The 22,065-nt window shown below is 33.7% G+C and overlaps 1 protein-coding gene across 1 annotated transcript in view; it reads left to right on the top strand.

The window, feature by feature from the left end:
- Positions 1–1,577: 1,577 nt before the first annotated feature.
- The window catches only part of LOC118191165 (serine/threonine-protein kinase haspin homolog), a 36,644-nt gene continuing 16,156 nt past the window's right edge, over positions 1,578–22,065 (top strand). Inside the window, exons 1-7 of the mRNA XM_085812435.1 lie at positions 1,578–1,650; positions 5,039–5,235; positions 8,921–9,048; positions 9,976–10,152; positions 11,234–11,296; positions 20,853–20,944; positions 21,055–21,128. Of these exons, the coding sequence (XP_085668561.1) occupies positions 1,578–1,650; positions 5,039–5,235; positions 8,921–9,048; positions 9,976–10,152; positions 11,234–11,296; positions 20,853–20,944; positions 21,055–21,128 (804 nt within the window). The remainder of the gene's footprint in view (positions 1,651–5,038; positions 5,236–8,920; positions 9,049–9,975; positions 10,153–11,233; positions 11,297–20,852; positions 20,945–21,054; positions 21,129–22,065) is intronic.

The raw sequence follows: 22,065 nt of genomic DNA, 5'->3' as shown, positions 1-22,065 counted from the left end.
AAGATCGTTCTAGCAAAGCAAGCCAAGATGCCCATAGCTCTAAACAGGAAAGTTGTTCTCTCTTCTCAGGAAACCACCTTATATATCTCCATGTGTTTACCTTGCGCTGAACTCTCTGGGGGATAGATTCTTTCACTCATACATAAGCAAGGGTCCATCTTCTGACCCTGATTTTCATCAGTGTCATCAGACTTCCTTTATCTCTTTGTCCACTGGAGTAACTTTCGAGGCTGCAACCGGAATCATTAACAAAGGCACAGGATTTCACCACTGATGAAAATTATTGCACTTTGAAATAACTAGACAAAGAACCTTTATGCCACCTTATAACATTGCTTTAAGTAAATGCTGCAGCAAACAGAATTTAATTTATGTACAGTTTTAATTCTGTTTGCTGCAGCAAGTTTAAATATTAAGAAATTTCTTTTTTAAGTGCCTATTAATCTCTATTTCTACATATAATAAAAGAAAGAGTCTGTGTGTGTGTGTCTTTCGTAAGCGCGTAAGCTAATAGACCCAGGGCTACTAAATTTGGTACATAGGTGCATCTACAAGAGCGAAGTGATTTTTTTTTTTAAATTCGAATACTTTTTCTTAAAATTTTATCTTTTTTGATGAAATCGCATCATTTTGAATATTTTTATTCTTTTAAAAAAATGTGGTTTTGGTAACAGGTTTTCATTCAATACTTTGGATACTGTTCTGCTCACTGTTGAAAACCAGCACTGTTGCCACTTGGAAAAATGAGGGGATAATTCTGTGCTGTTTTTAAATTTAATGTTTCTCTTGGATACTGAGAGAAGGCAACGGGAAGTTGGTTAATTTATTTATTATGATAATTAATATTTGTATTGAGGAATATTGCTAATTTCATTGTAATTTTTTTATATGTAATACATTTTTATTGAAATTTGTGTGTTTCTTTTCTTTTCTTTTCTTTCTTTCTTTCTTTCTTTTTTTTTTTTTTTTGGTAAAGTTGTTCTGCAGAGTAAAATTCTGTGCAGTTTTTAAATTTAATGTTTGGTGTTCCCTTTAGGCATTTTTCTGGTACATTTGAAAGCCAGACGAAGGCTGGCCGCATAGCGGCTAATATAAGATAAATGTTTGGTGTTGAATGATTCAGGCTGAGCAATATTTTGATTGATTAGTTTAAGCTTTAAGCTCTTAAATTAAAAATTATCATTAGCTGGAGCGTTATGCAAGTATTTGCATTATTAACGTTATGTAAGAATAATGAGAGAAGGATTAATTTTGAAATAAATCAAATTAGAGCAGTTTATTTAGAAAAGAATTATAACATTTTTAAACAATGAAAGATTAGACAACAGTTAAGACTAAGTATAAAATAATGCCTTTTATGAAACACTGCCATGAATAGAAACATTTATGATATACAGCTTGCTATTGTTAAACAATAATAAAAACTAAACTTTATATAGATCATTAAGTTGCATCAGCTTGTCCACTATTCAACTGTAATTTTTGTTTTGCATTACCTAACAAGAAATATTTTATTGAATCCCATCATAGAAATACGTTTATAGTATCTTTATTAATTGAAATATAGTTTCGTAAAAATGAATGGAAGCTTGTACAGGAAACCGGCTGAAGTATTCTGTATTGTCAGCGCATATTTTGGAATACCAATGGGTAAGCATTAATCAATGAAGTAACTTTTAAATTACAAATTTTTTTCTGGCATTATGTCTGGTGCAGCATTGCTTTTAAATATTAATATGGGGAAGGATTGATGATAAGCATAACTACAACTCATGAAATTAAGCTAGGATATATTTATTTACATTAGAATGAAAATAAAAGTAAAAAGAATAATTGTTAAAACATTTTGCACACGTCTGTCCTCACTATCGTTCACGTCTCATCTCATCTGCCCACACCCTAATCCAGATGGCGCTCTTACATAATCTTAGTTACAGTTACAATTCCCACATTAATACTTGTATAAAACAGTTAGAATTGAAATTGAAGTTTTAAATTTGAAGAACACCAAATTTACTTTTATATATACTAAACGTGCTACCCTTGCCCTATATAATATTACTGCGATATATTTGAAAAATCTAACAGATTTAATGCTTTCAATAAAAAGTAATTAAAATAATATTAATACAATAACGTATTAGAAATGTTTGGATATATTTAAAACAAAGTAACGTTATATTGTTTAAAAGTATAATGAGTAATTATATTTTCATGTTTTAGACGATCAATAAATATTTTACGAGTTGTGAAACATACAGAAGTCAATTCTTCGAAACTAAAGTAACATTAGTATTAAAAATAAATTTCTGAACTGAAGCCAGTATTCGAAAGCTTTTTTGCAAATGGTAATAAGGAGTATATTTGTAGAGACATTAGTTTTTTCTTGAAGCAGGAATGTAAAAAAGGAGCAATGCCCTCGGCGGGACTAGAATCTGGACCGCTCGAATACTCGCCAAGCGTGCTACCGTTACACCACGAAGATATGCAGAAAGAAGGGAGAACATACCTTACTTCCCCTCTTAAAGGGCGAATGGGGATTAGGGGACTAACAGACAAATACTGATGCTGAAAAATCATCATCCAACACCTTTTAGCTCAGGCATCACTGTAGAGTCATTAGGATTTTTCAGTGTCAGGAAACGGAAGAAATGAATAAAGCCCTAGCCGAAACTCGAACCTGGACCTCTCGAATACACGCCGAGTGTGCTACCGTTACAATACGAAAGCATGCAGAAAGGAGAGAGAAAATACCACTAAGGTTTGTGTTGATGATCCAAACCCAGTTAGGATATCAGTTGGCGGGACAACGAATTGTAAAATTTTATCTTATCTTAAATAGCATATGTTCTAAAACACTATTTAGAAAAGCAAAATTTTTAAAGAAAGATATTGGGACAAATCAGAAAACTCTGCCATATCACGTCATCATTATGTATTGATAATTTTCCCTAAGTACAAAGGACAGAAATTGCTACTGCTAGGGCAAATGTTATGGACGATTGAGTTGTTATTCATAGGTATTGAGATGAAAAGCGATTTTTTAATGTAACATATTAAAAAATCGCTTTTCATCTCAATGCCTATGCCTTCTTCTGCGAACAGGTAAACAGTCGTAAAAAAAGCTGTAGTGCAGTTCTATAAAAATATTACTGTACTGAAATATAAAACAAAAATTTCCAGTTTTCTAGGTTTTCGAATCATTTATTTATTTTATGCCAGTTAATTCCGAAAAAATGCCATACATGTAAATTATTAACTAAATAGTAATGAGTAGTAGGAAGGTAGTTGCATATATAAACTGATCGCTTGATTCAACTGATGGCATGTTAACTGGCACATCCTTACTGGAAGGTGCAGGACCAATGATGGGATATAGTCGGTTCGCATCAGTAAAACAAAGCCTAAATTATTTTTAGTTTGGCAAGTTGAATTTTAATATTTATTTAGGCAGTTTATAACTTTTAATAACTAATTTTATCTTTAAACAGAGCAGCGAACGGCTTGTTAAAATTTTTGAATTCCGCCTTTGATCTCTGACTGTTTTAATCTTAGTTCAGTTGCTGTGAATATATAAAATACCATGTAGGGTTTATATTTATTTTAACTAACATTTATTTTAAGCTATCTTTCCTGTCAAGCCTTTACTTTTCCCTAGAATTGCCAATGCCAGAGTATGTTAATCGTAGTAGAACGCGCAGAGTATTCAAATTTTTAGCAGAAGTAATTGAGTTTAAAATAGAAGGGAAACGAGATTTGTAAGTGTGCTTCTTGAATCACGAGCGTGAAGGTTGCTTGGTAGAAAGTTTAAGAACCGCGCGTTTCGGCCTGTGTGCCTATTTCGACAGTTCGTTGAATCTTTCAAATTCTTAATCAGAAAGTTTGCTGAATCTCAGCTGTATCTTAGAACGCGGTTAAGATAGTTACCATTATAGAGCCTCGTAGATAGTGACTTCGTTAGTTATGCATCCTGTCATTTATTTTTAGTTGTACTTTTCTATTTTTGTTTAACCGCCGGGTCGGCGTAGTTTGTGAGTGTCAAGCGAACGCAACTGTGAGTTCTAAAGTGAAATAAAAAGGGAGTTAAACCCTTCTTAAGAGTCTGTGTAATTTCCAGTTCATAGCAGTCAGTACTACTATTGCTGACAAGTTGGGGCCTCCCAACATCACAACCAAAAGGGAATTTATGTCAGACTAATAATGCTAGATTATTTTATTCAAAAGCAAAAGTAGGATGAAAGATTTCGGTGTCGATATTCAAGGTTACTTTTGAAAAGAGAATAAACTTTAGAAATGTATAATTTCTTAGATTGTAATTTGCAGTTTTTTTTTTTTTTTTTTTTTTTTTGTGCTTTCTTTATTTTAGTTGAGACCCAAAGAAAGTTCACAATAAATTGTTTTATTTATACAAATGATGAATCATATTTTGTATCTGAAATAATACTCGCTGAGGGTTGCTAAAATGTAAGAAATCAATCAGAAGTGAGACATAAAAGCTCCCTTTTTAGAGAAAACAGGTGATGAGAGTAAACAAAATTTTAACTTTTATTCTAAAGTCTTTATTTCTAATCATGCTTTCAGATGTTACCGAAGACTAAAATTTCGTATTTGATCTCTATCAGTCAGATTAGGTTAATACTAACCAAAGCTAAACATAAATATTACTAATCCTAAGTTGATCGTATATACTTTAAGTAAGAAATGTATTTCAGAAACGAAAGGGCCGATGATCACACTTTAATAACTGATTGCCTGAGTTTATTTCTTCTTCTAACGCTTGATTTGCTTGGTCCTAGTGAATAATATTGAGACATTTTGCCTCTTACTTTTATGTATCTCCAAAACACTGAACTTAAAAAATAGTTTTTTTAAGTTTTGAATATTGAGATTTCATGCGAATTTTTCTCCAAAGAAAAATGAAATTTAATAATAAATACTCATTCAGCATAATTCTTTATGCCTATTACGTTAGTATTATCCCCAGTGCTTGTTTCGTTTTGTACATTTTAACATTTTACTTTGGGAATTATCTTTTTAGAGAGAGAAGATGTAATCACCTACTGTCTAAAAAGCCCAAGAAATTTTCGGTCACGAACATTGAATAGGAAACTGGGTATCCTGCTGTCTAAGATTATACAAACAAACGCATCTGGAACGCATAAATTATTCTGGAAAACTGTAGAAGATTTGGTCAGGAATGCAAGAGATTTTTTATCTGGGAAGAACAACAAGTTTGTAAGTTGAAAAAAATATTTATTATAACTCGTAACATTATTTTGTAATTTTGTATTGAGAAGAGTCCCTTTACAGGAAAATATAATTCCTTACTGGATGGGTATTAGTAAGCAATATTAGGTATAGGATGAGGATTTTATATATTTCTGTACTCTCGGGATGTCTGAAAGTTAGAATATTCGAAATGTAGCGTAGATTTTGGTAAAATATCTCTTTCTGTTTCTTCCTCGATTCATTCTGTAAATATTGGTAAAGGTATGTTGTGTAAAGGTATGTATGTCTTTAGCAAGATCTCGTTCATAAGGAAATGCAGTGGTAAATAAATGAATGAAAATCGACATTCATGAATGAAAATTGTGTCATAAATTAGAAAAGAATTTGCGTTTTACGAGTTAGTGGATTTGAAGTGATTGATGACAACACTTGAAGAAGAATCAAAACACGATTTATTCGTCAATATTACACAAGACAGTTCCATATACGCGTTAAAGGCGTCGAAAAATTACGACAAACACTCTGAAACAATCAGAAATACAGCTTTCAGGTTATCAGCATATAACGGAAGACAGCTTCAGGGCAAAGCACTAAAGTTGGTTCGGTCGCTCTCAAGCTAATCTCTGAACTCAAAGCACTACTATTGAATTCAGCATACTCTCGACTACTCAAGGTACATCGCGTACAGGCAGCGTGTATATAGCTTTTGACCTGCCTTCGAGAAACATTTTTGGAAAAACCAGTAAGAATTGTACTGGAATGTTCTCGCACAGCCTATAGCATATAGCCAATTTTGTCGTTAAATGGGCGATTTGGCCCCAAATCTGGCACCGCCGCCTTTCTTTTTCATTTTCTGGCAACACTAAACCCGCTTTGCGAGAAGCTATCTTACCGCAGCTAGGCATTTCACAACAATAAGCCTTTAAGTGCATTTAGCTTAGAATATTGTTATTAGTAAAATAACCTAATCCATTTTTATAACAGCATATAGCGTCTAAATCGAGTAAAAATGTCAGGTATATTTCCTAATAACTCCGACTTGTGAAAAACGCACTAAAAGAGAAACTCGTGAAGGGTGTTTTACAGGCGGGTAACGTATGATAGCATCTCGTACAGAATTGAAGATGGCTATAAAATTTTTGTATTTGCTATTCATTTCAGCAACATTAAATACATAAATCTAATCTCGAAACAGAGATCCAATTTTATCAATAATCCAAAAACAAAATATTTTCCTTTAATCTATTTTAGTTTAGCAAGGGTCCAATATACTACAATTAAAAAATAATAAAATAAATAAGTAAAAAAATCTGAAAAAACTACAATTAAAAAGTAATAAAATTAATAAGTAAAAATCAGATTTGAAATTAGTCCAAAGGGGCGTTTTTTTAACACTTTGCGAATTACTTTTATTTATTAAATATCATGTTCTTCGCACACAAGTCATAAAATTCAGTTCAACAGCAATATCGCAAAATAATTTTAAAATGAGCATATCTTTAGAATTTCCGATACAGAGTCTTGCGCGTTGGAGATACAAAGTTTCCCCCCCCCCCTGTACAATGTTGCCATTGCTCGCTTTGAAATCGTTGAGTTTCTTAATCAAAAATTCGTTGAATTGCTACAAAATGTTAATCGATAATAAAGCAAATTCCAAATTAGTGCTACCAGATGCCTATTATTCGGTATTTGAAAAGTGAAACAACTTTATCGTGAATCAACGAAAAAGGCCAAAACGAAATTAATAGTCCTTCTAGGAAAATTGCCCCTTTGGACTAAATATGCTTTTAGTAGGTAGGGTATAAATGAGAAATCTTGTTTAGCAAGAAAAGAGTCAATAGTTTTGCAGAACGTCTTCAAACTATAAAAAATAATATTCACATGTTTAACAGGTAATTGTAAAATTTAATTTATAAAATAAGAAATATAAGAAAATGTTTTAGGGTATTTTTTTTTACTTGACTAATAAATTTTAGTGTGCTTTTCAGTCTTCTTTGTGTTTAGTTTCTTGTTGTAAGAAGTATATAGAGGAGGGACGATTTAAGTTAAAAAGAACTAAACAGATTGGAAGGAGATAAGAGCTTAACTGCTAGTTTAGTAGAGTAAGATGTATTCTTAAAATTTTCTCCTCGATAGTTATAAACTCGTTGACAATCATGAATAGCTGAGTATTTAAATGTAGCTGCTAAGTGGGGTGGGCGTCAACTCGAAGAATAATTCGCTTGGAATAATTTGAAGAAATTCAAGTTAAAAGACCAACAGAGGTTAATTAAATGAGTAACATCGAAAGCCAAGCAGAGCTGTGGAATAAACAACGAAATTAGGAGAAATGTGTCTGACTCTCATTACTGAAGCACAAAGTAAACGAAATAAATACATAAAAATTCGATAATTGTTAAAGCCATATAATAAGCAAAATTGAGGAACAAAGAGGAAAAGAGCTCATTTAAAAAGACAGTTAAAAGCTTTTACGTAGTTTTGAAAGGAAAGGAATTCCATTATTATCAACTTGGCAGATTTTTTATAATTATGGAAGGCTTCAAAATAAATTTGAAACTTTTTTTGATAATTCTGGCAGAAAAAATTAAAAGAATGATTGAGGAACTAATAATAATTAGAGAAGATTTATGATTTTCGCCTGTTTTGATACGTGTGTTTAATATGCAATTTTAGGTACTATAAGTCTGATGTATTCCATAAGAACTCGAATCTAATAGGATCACTAAGATCCAAAATACGAATTTTATTAATAGGTGAGAAAGTAGGAATTAGTAGGAATATTGGAGAAGAGGAATATATAATATAGGAATTTATGGACTATCTGGGCAAATATTCTATTAACAGAAGGTAGAAATAGAATGGAAAAAAGATTCTGACACTTTTGACATGAAAATGCTGTTTGTAACACTAAGAAAACATTTTCTAACAACTTTCTCAGTGACAAAGGAGAAAAGTTTGCGTATAATCCATTAAAATTATTTATTTCCTCTGCGTTGCTTAGGTAAACGAAAAGCTAATGTAGAGATTTAAAATGTTTTCATAATGTTCAACATAAAGATAATAAATGTATTTTTAGTCCAAAGGGGAAATTTGCCCTGAAGGACTATTATTTTCGTTTTGGTATTTTGCGTTGGTTCACTATAAATGTCCGATTCACTTTTCAAATTGTTGCCACCAAATATTATCACCCTGCATTATATTTGAAGAAATTAAATAATAGAGTATCTGCACAAATGTATGTATGTTTCTCGCATTGTGATAAAACAATGGTACCTAGAGCCATCCAATTTTGAATAACGTACGTTTCCACCCGAATATGGGCATCTGGAAGCCCAAATTTGGAATTTGTTTTGTTATCTATTTCATATGTTTCAAATCTTTAAAGAATTTTTGATTAACAAACTCAACGATTTAAAAGGGAGCAATGGCAACAATCTAACGGGGGAAAAACCTGTTTATCTCCAGCGCGCGGAACTGTGTATCGGAAATTCTAAAGATATGCTCATTTTAAAATTATTTTGTGATATTGCTGTTGAACTGAATTTTATGGTTTAAGTGTGAAGAATATGATATTTAATTAATAAAGGTAACACACAAAACGTTAAAAAACGTCCGTTTGGACGTAATTTAAGATTTGAAACCTTTCAGATTTTTTTAAAAGTATTTTTATTCCATATTTTTACCTTTAAAGGAAATCGGACTGCATCCTATAGTACCGAAGAAACTTAGAAAGTCTGCCAGTAGGGTAGATGTCTGTAGTGTGCTCAAGATAGCTGCAGTACATTGTCCTGTTCCTTTCTGGTTTGCCGCACCTGAGCTGTAAGAATTTTTTCCTTCTTTAATTTTTTTTTCATAATTTTCCTTGTTCAATAAACCTGTCAGAAGTTGAGATTCATTTAAGCGGGAATATAAACAATATCACAGTCCGAAATATTTGAAATATCAATGTCGTTTTCATAATCACTATCCAAATTCACGTTCGACGCCATGTCGGAAAATACACAGCTCCAAAAGAAACTTAAAAGCCCAGTACAATTCAAAATACTGGGCGATAATGAACAAATAGGTGGCGCTGGAGATTTCACACACACACGTCTTCCATTGTCTGCGTCTGCAAGACGAATCCTAGATTTATCCAATGTGATTTGCTTTTGCCTACATTTTAAAATATTTCTAAAATGAAACATGACATTAACAATGAAAATGTTTATGTTGTAGCTTGATACTGCTTTATGAAGATAAATAATTATGCGAAACCTTTGCATTTAAATCAACTTGTGCAAGTTTCACGAATAAAAAAACGAAGGTCATTTTCCTTTCTTCCTCTTCTTCTGAAGCAATCTCTTCCACAATCGCTTTTTATTGCTGCTTCTGAATTTGAAATTATTTCTTGTTGAGCTAATTTTATGGTCCTCTAGTAACTTCTCCACATCTTCACCTTTTACTTCCCAGCCAAGGGTTTTGTCTAGATACACAATATCATAGATAAAAAAAGAGAAGTTACAAGTGCTGAATTTTCGTAAGATTTCTTTCATACGAAAAAAAATTTTCGGAGCAACAATTTGTTTCCGCGAAGAAAGAAAACGATTATTTTTTAAAAATAATAGGCTTGAAGTTTTCTAATTTTCAGTTAATTCCAAAAGTGAAAATAAATTTTACCAGTAATTAATTTTTGTTTGATATTTTTGAAAATATTCGTGCGATCAAATGCTCTTGAAGAAAGAATGAAATTTTTTTCTTATAAAGATTGCACAGCTCAATCTCGAAGCTGTCGGAGGGAAGTTTCGGAGAGATTTTTGAAATAACAAAGGCGACTGGAGAAAAAAGGATTTTAAAAATCGTACCTGTAGGAGATACTGATCCACAGACTAAACAATTACAGCTCACATTCAAAGATATAACAGCGGAGATATCTGCCTCTGTGTAAGTATTACCATATTAAGAATATTTTTGTCATGTTGATTTAAAATGCTTACACTTTTGCGCCTTTTTACTTTTTTTCAGTCTAGCTCTGAATTTAGATATATGCATGTTTGTGAATAACTTCATATACTGTACAACCAGTTATAGCAATAAAAAGTTAGGAAGTTTTTGTTAAAAGTAAATCTTAGCGCTTTTACTTTTACCAAGGTTTACTACTCGTAGATCGATGGTTTTAGTTCGAGCTGCTCTATAGGCTAAAATTAAGATTACAGATCTGAGATAAAATTAGTTATAGAATGATATCTAGAATAGTATTACTATATTCTTCAGTTTAGAATAGTATTACTATACTCTTTAATTTAGAATAGTATTACTATACTCTTTAGCTTAGAATAGTATTACTATACTATTTAGAATAGTATTAATATACTATTTAGAATAGTTTAGAATAGTATTGTATTTAGAATATTATTAGTATATTAATTAGAATAGTATAAAATAGTATTTATTATAGCGTGCAGATATGTCGTAAAATTAAATCATTTAAAAGAAAATATTATTATTAGTTAGTACCATTAGATGCTTATTATCGATTATTTTACATTCAAATCTGTCGCGAATGAAAGCAAATAAATTTTGTATTCTACGTGCAGAGAATGACATTGGAAAACGATTGTGCCCATTCAATGTTTTTTTTTTTTTTTTTGGACAACTGAAAATAATATATTATTTCAATAGAAAAATTTAAATTTTAAATTAACGCGTGCGTAATTTAATCATGCATGAGAAAGATTTAAGCAGTTTCACTGAATTCGAGCAAATTAAACTAAGCACAACTAACTTGAAAAGTGCATTTATTACAGATTCCACTTAAAAATCATGCTCATAATTAAATATCTTATAATCAAACATTTTTACTACGAAAATGAAATTTTAATAAAATTATCATGTTAATATTGCGTAATGTAATATTCAGTTAGGATAAAAAGTATAACAGGAATCTAAGATTTCATTAGTTTTATTGTACTTCAGTATATTAAGTTCTAAGTTATTAAACATTTTACTTTATATACTTTTCCAGGGAATTAGCTAAATTGTTGCACGATAAAAGAAACCACTGTCCATCTTTTCCAAGGATATATAGGTATGCAAACATTTATAATAGTATTAATTTATTAATGAAATACTTTTTAATGAGGTTCGCTAACAGGCTGAGACACTTAATAGTACAGAATCAAATTAATGATTATAAATATAAATATTTTTATTTAATGTATTCTTTCTTTAAAGTTGAATTACTAATTACTTCAAAATTCCATTATAACAGATTTTAGTAGCATACTTAGTATTTGATCTATTTTAATAGCATATTTAGCCACGTGCTGTTAAATTAGAATTATTAGCCCAAAGGAGCGTTAGCTCAGAAGGGCTATTAGTCTCGAAACGGGATTTTGCATTGAATCTATGTTAAAGGCTTAATCCCTTTTTAAATTGTTGCCACCAAATAGTATCGCTCTGTATTATTTTAAAAGAAATTAAATAAAGAAGAATGTGTATGAATGTAGGTATGTTCCTGGTATTGCGAAAAAACGACAGTAACTAGACACCTGAAGACGGTCACCTGGAATCCCGAATTTGTTTTATTATCTATCTCACATTTTTCAAAACGTTAACGAATTTTTGATTAACAAACTTAACGATTTCAAAGCGAGTAATGGCAACAATGTAAAGAACAATTACTTTTATCTCCAGGGCGCGAGACTGTGTATCGGAAATTCTAAAAATATGCTGTTTTTAAATATTTTTTGATATTGCTGTTGAATTGAATTTTATGTAGTTTAAGTGCGAGAACACGATATTTAAGAAATAAAGGTAAAAACGTTAAAAAAAAATCTGAAAACTTTCACATTTTTTTTTTAAATTTTAATTTTGGTATCTTTTTATTTATTTTTACCATATTTATTTTCACCGTGATTTGTTTCGTTGCTTTTCTATATTTCATGTATTTAAATTTTACAGAACATTTCAAAAACGGAGAACGAAGAGTTCAGACATGGAAAAATGACAATTCATTTAAAATAGTACAGATTTCGTTAATGCATATTTATTTCACAAATTACAGCATCTACCAAATTTTACATTAGATTTATTTAGAAATTTTGCACCAGATATAATTTGTATATATTTAAAACAAATCCCAATGTTTACTTCTATTTACGTTTGTTATTGCAAGCTTGCTGTTTACAACTGATTGTCCTTCGCCTCTGTTATAGTTTAGGATAACATTTTGTCCATTGCCGATTTATGCTTTATATCTCTTATTCTAACATTTCAAAGTCATGACTTTTTAGCATTTTTGAGTGTTTAAAAATTTTTTCAGTGTAGACACTCATCTTTTCTTAATCTTCAGGATTGTAAGATTAAACCTAAAAGAGGATTTGGACACAGAGTACTATTTTTTTTTCTAAGAAATCCAAACGTTTAATTTTTACATGGTACCTTATAAAAGTTAGCACCGAAGAAATTTATTTTTCTCGAAAACAAAACCATTATACCCTAAAATAATACATAACAAAATGGATTGGACATAGGACTTTAATGTACTATTTTGGAAAATTTGCAGACTCTCATATGTGCTTAGAGAAGATGACATTTTCAACATGCAGTCAAGGCAGCTATTTTGGAATACATAAGGGTAATTTTATGCTTCACTTTGACGTGTTTCTCTTCTGTTTTGATATAAGTGCATGTTAATTTCCAAAGCAAAGCAACCATTCTCGAAACATTAATCTCTTGATTATTAATAATACGCTTCAAACTTTATATCTTATTAAAATAATTATCTATTATGCACCATACTGAATAATGAACTGCATAAAATTTCATGGAATAACAAGCCTTTTGATTCCTTCAGTCTAATACTATTTTCTTTCAGTATTTAGAGGAGAATGGTTATAGAAACATTAGGCTATTTCGAAGCAGGAGACATGAAAAATGAGAAATGCCCTCACCGGGACTCGAACTACGGACCTCTCGAATACGCGCCGCGTGTGCTGACCACTACACCACTAAGGCATGCTAAGAAGGTCGGAAGCCATCATAGCGGTGCACTCACTCACTCACCTTACATACTCCCTCTTTTGAAGGGCGACTGGGAATTAGGAGATCCAATCTTCCAATCCTGGTGGTGGAGAATCATCATCCACCACCTTTTTTAGTTCGGGCGCCACTGTAGAGACAATACGAAGCAGGAGACCGCGTGTGCTGATCACAACACCACGAAGGTATGCTAAGAAGGGGGAAGAAATACCTTATATTATCAGGTTCAATGTTCCGTCTTACTTTCTTCGGGAACATGCAAGGACCTGACTCGGAACAGAGAGCTTACTAAAGCTATGTTCAATAACTGTGGGAAGTAGACAGGATACACAAGAAGGGTATACAAAACCCTTTATTTTTCTCTATTTACAATAATTTCCGTACTTCGGAACACAAAGACCCACTAGTTGTGGTGTAAACGTAAGAATATAAAAATATAACTAAACGCTAACTTGACTTTGAAATAATAAACGTGGAAGATTGGCCTTATATTAACAGGTAGCCGTATGTAGTACAGAGAACTGTGAACACTACAATACGTTTAAAGTTATCAAGAGGATTAAACCTCTGGCCTGGAAGGCAACCAGCAACTGAGTAAAACTTCTAAGGTAAGCGGCCTACTTCGACTAACTGCTTCCTCCCTCTCGCTTGGCAAAAAGCCACAACTTAACTTAAACAACCACAACTAACTTAACAACTTGGCGTTCGCCAGACAAACTTTGCATAAATACGTTAACGCTTATAATTCTGGCCGGAAGTAGAAAATAAGAAGTGATAGTAAAGATTTAAAATAAAATAAACGTTATTAAAACTTAAGATCCTTACATACTTCCCGCCAGAGTTAATTAGTTTGAAACTGAGGTCTAAAACGACCTTGTTAAAAACTTTTAGCTCTAGAATCTAACGCGAGGCCAATCTTTTACAAACATTTTTCGCTAGAAACTAGAAATTTAAAAGAAAGAAATTTGTTTTTACAATAGCAGCTCCCAGGACACGCAATTTTTTCATCTGTACTGCATCTAAACAGGAGCTTTTATTCAAATCTGGTTCCTTCCAGAGATCTGGAAGGAAAACTAGTTTAATGAAATGTTACACAATGAAATGGCAAGTAACATGTATAATTATATTTCTCTTAACATTCTTATTTCATTCATGACTATTTTAATTATCTCTCCCCGTGCTCTCTGACATGTGTTGTAAAAGAACACCAAACACGAATGTGTTTATGTTTACGTGTTCAACACTTCCTCCTACAATCAAAGCACTAACGTGTTAAAAATTCAACATACCAAGACCTCGTAACACACCCTAACTTCAACTCTAAGCCCTGAGGTACTATTCTGAAAGTGGCTAACTCTGAAGTGTAGCGTCAGAGAGCCTAACTATTACATTCATTCAACCTTTAACACATATTCATCATAATTTAGTCTTTTTACAGTCACACGAATAAAAAAAAAATTTAACATTACTTTCACTTTTACCATATCACGGTATTTCTTAACATTTAAAATAACAGTTCACATTGTATATAAGAACATATTAACATGCCGTTAATTTTATGCATTTGAAAACATACATTAGTAGTACATTGTTAACTTCTATTCTTTTCTAAGGAAGTGCCAATTCTTCTACATTGAAATAATACATTTCAAAAAGTCTTTCAGACTAAAACTTCTTTCTTGCCAGAATGTTTTAAATAAAATTTATACAATAACTTTTACAATATTTAAGTATTTACACATTGCTATTATACATCAACTTTAGTTTTACGCGCGAGTAATTGAAAAACATAATACCAAAATCGGTAACAACTCATTTCTCGCCCTTTTGGCGATAAAGGTAGACTTTGCATGAGGTAAAACTTCTTGAAATCTGCCACTTGCAGTAAGAATGAAAGATTAACTTAAGTTTGCAAAGTAACATAAAATTTTACTTATCTTTGTGATATTCGGACATTCTTTTCTGAGCCCAGTCTTGGAAGGTCGCACAGATTCTCGTTTGATTTATCCTCCTTCTTGTGCGGGCTCGCCCTTCAGTGCCTTCCTCTAGAAGCTTTCTTTTTTTTCCAGTTCGGTCACCCTTGAATACCTTCTTTTTCGCCTCTGCCTGTGGTCTTGGCCGTTTGATGGCAGCTGGTCTTGGCCGTTTGATGGCAGCTGGTCTTGGCGGAACTGGGAAACTTCTTTCGTGTTCCTGCTTGGACCTCGTTGCTGGCCGTTCAAATTTTCCTTGTAACTTTTCCTCCGCCGCTGATGGCCCTTCCGCAGTTCGGCGACATTCGCTGCGGAGAGTCCTGTCGGATGAGTAGATCTTCCGTTTTAGAGCCGGGTTATAGTTGCCGTCATTTCTCCTGGCTCTCTATGCATACGTCGTCCTTCTCCCTTCTTCATTCTGGGGGTGTTCGTGAGCTCTCTTTTCTGGACGGTGGAACGGCTTCTTTTTCTTGCTACCTTCAATTTTCCCGCGGGGAAACTTTCTTTTCACTTGCTCCTGCCTCTTAATGGCTTGCCCTTGTACTTGTCGTTGTTCCACATCTGGAGCTTGTGCCTGCGGTGTCTGCCGTGCCGGATCCTGCAAAAGATCTTTGAAAATTTGCATTTTATTACGATCATTGTAAGGTTTGATTTGATCAATGTTTGCGGAGCAGGTTTCCCCATTCCTGGCTTTTAACACTACTACAGCGTGAGTTATTTTTTCTATGACATATGGTCCTTCAAATCGTGGAAAAAATTTGGCAGTTTTATCTTCTGGTGCTGAAGAAAGTGAATGCTTAATTTTTAATACTTCATCCCCTACGTTATAAGTTATTCCCCGTCGTTTCAAGTCATAATACAGCTTTTGTTTTCTCTGTGCTACTTCCGTATTCTTTTTTGCTTCTTTAATTAGTTTTTCTATATCACCCATTTTAAATTCTGGGGCTCCTTGTTGCACATAAAATAATTTATCTAACGGCGTTATAATCTTTCTGCCTAAAAATAACTCAGCAGGAGTTTTGCCCGTTGTATCATGTTTTGCGGTCCTAAGGGCGAAAGCAAATTCATTGACATATTTATCCCAGCTTTTATGAAAATTTTTAACATAACTACGGATAATTTTCACTATATTTCTATTGACCCGTTCCGCTATATTTGATTGCGGCCGATACGGGAACATTTTTAAATGACGTATTGCCAGTTTTTGGCACATGTCTTCAAATACATTACTTACAAATTGAGGACCATTATCCGATATAACTTTTAGGGGCGCCCCGTATTTTAAAATATATTTATTTAAAATAGAATCAGTAACTAATTTCGCGGAGGCTCGTTTTAAGGGAACAATTTCGGTCCATTTACTAAAATGATCAACCATAACAAGGAGATAGCGACTTTTATTTAACTGACTTTTTGGGAAAGGGCCCAATAAATCGATGCCAATTATTTCATTTGGAAATTCGGATTTAATACTATTTAGAAACCCGGCCGGGCGGAAATTAATATAATTAACGGCTTGACATGTTGGGCAGGACTGGACATACGCCCTTGTTAACTTTTGCAGTTCAGGAAAGTAGACTGCCTCGCGTACGCGTTGGATAGTTTTTCGAATACCAGCATGAGAAGCTAAAGGGCTGTCATGGAGCTCCTGCAGGATATTTAATCTAAGACTAGCTGGGATAACAGGTCGAAATTCGTTGTTGGAATTCGTAGTTTTTGTATAAAATAATAGACCATCTATTAGTTCGTAATGGGCCGCCCTATTTCTTATCGCCACAATATCTTGGTGGCTAAAATTTTCAGGATCCTTTAAATACTCATAAATGCTTCCAAACTCAGGATCCTTACCCAATTCGGTTATTACAGTTTCTCGGGAATTTATTGTACATGCTGTGAGCACTGCCACCTTTACAGTATTACCTTCTTCATCTATTTTAATTCTGGATAGGGCATCTGCTACGATATTTTCCTTTCCGGGGGTATGCTTGATTACCAGATTATATTCTTGTAGCTTGAGTGCCCATCTTATTAACCTTGGGGATAAGTTTTTCCCTGAGTACAATCTAGTTACCGCCGCATGATCAGAGTACACTGTTATTGGCGCCTTTCCAAAATAGACTCGGAACTTTTGCACTGCTAACAAAACTGCAAGTGCCTCTCTCTCGGTCGCGGAAGAGTTTCTTTGTGTTTGATTTAAAGTTCGGCTAAAAAATGCCACCGGCTTCTGATTTTGCGAAAGTACCGCTCCTACCGCATAATCCGAAGCATCCGCTGAAATTTCTAAATTCTCATCCTTTTCAGGAAATTTCAACACAGGGGCTTGCGTTAATGCTTGTTTTAATTTTTCGAAAGCACTATTGGCTTCGGCCGTCCACGAGAATCTTGCCTTTTTCCTTTTTAATTTTAACAATGGTTCAGCAATAGCTGCAAAATTTTTTATAAAGGACCTATAATATGAACAAAGTCCTAGAAAAGAAGAGAGCTTCTTCGCCGTGTTTGGAGTCGGATACTTTTGTACAGCGATTATTTTTGATTCGTCTGTCTCGATTCCTTTCTGAGATATTTTGTAAGCTAAATATTTTAATTCAGGGGCTGCAAATTTGCACTTTTCGACATTAACTTTTAGACCGGCCTCATTTAATAAAGAAAACACCTGCCTTAGATCCTGTACATGTTGGTCGAGATTATCACTAGTAATAATGATATCGTTTAAATAGATAAATGTGGATTTTCCAAGAACAGGTCTTAACACAATGTCCATACATCGCTGAAATGTTGCCGGCGCCCCTGAAAGGCCAAACGGCATACGCTAAAATGCATAAGTGCCAGACTTGGTTATAAAAGCAGTCTTAGGCACGTCCTCAGGGCTAACCCCTATTTGAAAATAACCAGTCGTTAAGTCTAAAGTCGTCATATATTTGGTGGATGTTATGTTCCTTAGAATTTCTTCAATAATAGGTAACGGATATACCGGATATTTAGTTATGGAGTTTAATTTACGGTAGTCAATTACGAATCTCCACCTTTTTGGATATGTCAATGGATAGTCATTATTTTTCTTACATAAAACCACCGGCCTAGCATAACTACTTGAGATGGGCGTTATGATCTTTTTACGTAGCATATCGGTGATATGCCATTCTATAATTTTTTCCTTATTCTTATCATACCGGTATGCTTTGTGGCGAACTGGCATTGAATCTCCGGTGTCAATACTATGGTTAGTAACCTGAGTAAATCTTGGAATATCACTAAATAACGAAGCAAATTCACTTACGACTTGTCGGATTCTTCGTTGCTCGTCATTAGGCAGGTGGTCAAGATTTAACATCGGCGGTTCAGCCTTTTCTCCACGAACTGGTTTCATCGTCAGCTTAAGGGACGCTTCATTAAAATCCAGCGTTGCTTGTGCCTCTGAAAGAAAATCTATCCCTAAGATAATATGTGCTTGCAGATTCGTTACTATGAAAAACATCAACTTTACTTGTTCGTCCTTGATACGGACATACAGTGGTAATTTACCTATAAACTTATATTTTTCTTCTTGCGCCGCTAACACTGTCGTATTATCCGAATTATATATGCGGTATTTCCGAAAATACTTCCTAAAAAAATCTTCTGCCACACAGGAACACTGCGCGCCTGTATCCAGGAGTGCGGTGGCTGGGATGTTATTCACCAACACTTCAATCTTCGGAAGAGTCAAATTTTTCACCATTACTGTATTTAACTTGAAGGAAGAGGGGTTTTCGTGGCCTTCGGATTTCCGCACCCTCCCATCAGCAGAAATCCGTTTTAGTTTAAATTATTTTTCATTTCCGTGCTTTCCTTCTTTTTCCACTGGCCTTGAGACTTTTTTCCTGGATTGCTATTGAACTGTCGACGTTCGCCGGCTGTTTTTGAATGCTCGGGTTTCCTTGCCTACTGATTCGTTTTGCTTCCGTAGCCGTGTGCTTGAGTTTGCTGTAGTTTTGGCGCACCAAATTGGTTTCGCTGTTGATATTGGCGTCTTCTTTCAATGTCCGCCGTTCTTCTACTTTCAAACTGGATTGCTAGCTCAAATAACTTTTCCAGTGTAGTCGGATTTCTTAATTGAATGAGGTCTTGCACTTGGGGCAGTAACCTCGGCAAAATCACTTGAATTATCTCAGTATCCGGACGGTTTCCATACAAGAGTTTGAAGACGTGAATTTTTCTTAAAATAAAGCTTGAGAGATTTTCGATTCTTTGCTGATATATACTAAAAAGCTCCGTTTCTAATTTCGCACGATCCCTTACAACAGGGAAGGCTTTTACTAGGGCCGTCTTGAAATTCTCGTAAGTATAGGTGGGACTTCCTGCTTGACCCAAGAGACTTCTGCCTATACACTTGAACCAGTTAAGCGCTTGGCCCCTCAAAGCGCTGGTAGCTAAGGTAACTTTTTGAAATTCGTGCATGGGGTAGAGCATGAAGTGGTCATCCAATTTTTCCAAAAAACTGGTTACCGGTGAGTTTCCATTAAATGTTGCTTCTGGTTTCATCGAAGCGCGCATGGTCTGGACGATGTAACCAAATCCTTCCAGGGCGGCAGCTGGCATTTCTGGATTCTGAGCCGCTTCTGCAGGCAGCACAGGTTCTTCTTGAAACTCGGCCATGGTTATTCTTCTTTGTTGGGCGCCACTATCAGGTTCAATGTTCCTTCTTACTTTCTTCGGGAACATGCAAGTACCTGACTCGGAACAGAGAGCTTACTAAAGCTATGTTCAATAACTGTGGGAAGTAGACAGGATACACAAGAAGGGTATACAAAACCCTTTATTTTTCTCTCTTTACAATAACTTCCGTACTTCGGAATACAAAGACCCACTACTTGTGGTCTAAACGTAAGAATATAAAAATATAAATAAACTCTAACTTAACTTTGAAATAATAAACGTGGAAGATTGGCCTTATATTAACAGGTAGCCGTATGTAGTACAGAGAACTGTGAACACTACAATACGTTTAAAGTTATCAAGAGGATTAAACCTCTGGCCTGGAAGGCAACCAGCAACTGAGTAAAACTTCTAAGATAAGCGGCCTGCTTCGACTAACTGCTTCCTCTCTCTCGCTTGGCAAAAAGCCACAACTTAAATACTTGGCGTTCGCCAGACAAACTTTGCATAAATACGTCAACGCTTATAATTCTGGCAGGAAGTAGAAAATAAGAAGTGATAGTAAAGATTTAAAATAAAATAAACGTTAGTAAAACTTAAGATCCTTACAATATGGTAAAACTTAATTTTAAATTGTCAAAAGTAGGTATAAAAACTAAAGTTACATTATGCGTATAATTCCCTGCCGCAATTTTAATTCAGTAATTCTCAAAATGGAGAGGCATTTTATTAATAATAAGATCAGGATAGTGATGATTAATGATCTCATATCTGAAAATTGATGACATTATTTGCGACTTATGTAGTCAATTGTAGTTCCAAAGCCTTTATTTAAATAAAATAATTGATTTACCCTTTTCTTAATTATACTTAAATGCCATAAATATAATTAATTTTCCATCCTTCTTTCTTACATAGATAGTAATAATCTGTTATGTACATAACTCCTTCTTTCTTAAACATTATATACATAATTGCTTTCTTCTTAATTAGAGTTTGCGTGGTTCAAGACACATTTCCTGAAACTGCCATAAAAGCGTGGAAGGCCTACTCATCAAGTAATTCAACATATCATCCTAGCCCTGGTAAGCAAAAGCATGTAAAAGCATTGAAGCATATTGAATTTCAGATACATAATACTTGTTACCAAAGTTGCAATTCGAAATTTTACAGAGAAATTTTTGCTTTGTTCTAGATGCTTACAAACCTGATCAGGCTTTCATTACCATTGAAACAGAATCAGCAGGGAAGTCTTTGGAAAATTACTTGGTTTGTATATTCGTGAATTAAGTGCTTCGTAGATTTTATGTTTTTGATATGGGTGTAGGAAAACGGAAAATGTATTTTAAATATATATATATATATTAAAATTTTGTATACTGAATACGTACAAGTAATGAGGATATTTTTAATTATAAGATCAGTAATGAAAATGGCCGAGACTAACATAAAATTTCAGTGTTTCTCTATATAAACACAATTGCTATCTATATATTGACGAGAAAAAGAAAGTTTAAGCTTGTACTGAAAAGTTTGCTTTAATAATATTGTCATTCAATGAATTATTCATTTTCAGCAGTAGATGAAACCACCAGAATATTAGATGTTGATAGAACGTTTACAAATTAGCAATTATTACTGAAAGAAGCCAATTTATAAGAATTGTTCTTTAAGTTAAAATTTTAAGTTTATTATCTTCAAGTTCATTATTCTCAAATTTTAAGTCCATTATTTTTAAGGTTATTTTTTAAAGTCATTAAATAATCTAAAGTTCGTTATTTTTTAGTTTTTAAGTTATTAATTTTTTTTATTGCATTAGAGGAACGAAACTTTAAATGAACATCAGGAATTTAAAGTGAGTGAAAACTGTCATCTTAATATTCATTAACAATGCTTCATCTCATTTTGTACGATTTCATTCTTTCATTAACATTTTTTCCCATTGGCGGGCAATTAGCCGACTTAGGCTTGGTTACTATAAGGCCGCAAGTGGTGGCTATTTTACTGTAGATGCACCTAACAGGTGGGCCACCGTTACTTCCTATGAGAGGACGTGCAATTACGGCCATGCCATTTCCGGGATTCGAGTCCGGGCTCTTACGTTTCGCAGTAGGCTCACCTAACCAGACGGTATGTCTGGGCGGCTCTGTCATTAACATAATTTCTTGAATCTCACTGAGAATGGTCAGGCGATTTACCGCTCCGT

Source organism: Stegodyphus dumicola, chromosome 3, assembly GCF_044657685.1.
Source record: "Stegodyphus dumicola isolate Sdum_Otavi_A_Nest chromosome 3, ASM4465768v1".
NCBI lineage: Eukaryota > Metazoa > Arthropoda > Arachnida > Araneae > Eresidae > Stegodyphus > Stegodyphus dumicola.
The sequence above is the reverse complement of the archived record's forward strand: the minus strand, read 5'-3'. Positions and strand labels throughout refer to the sequence as shown.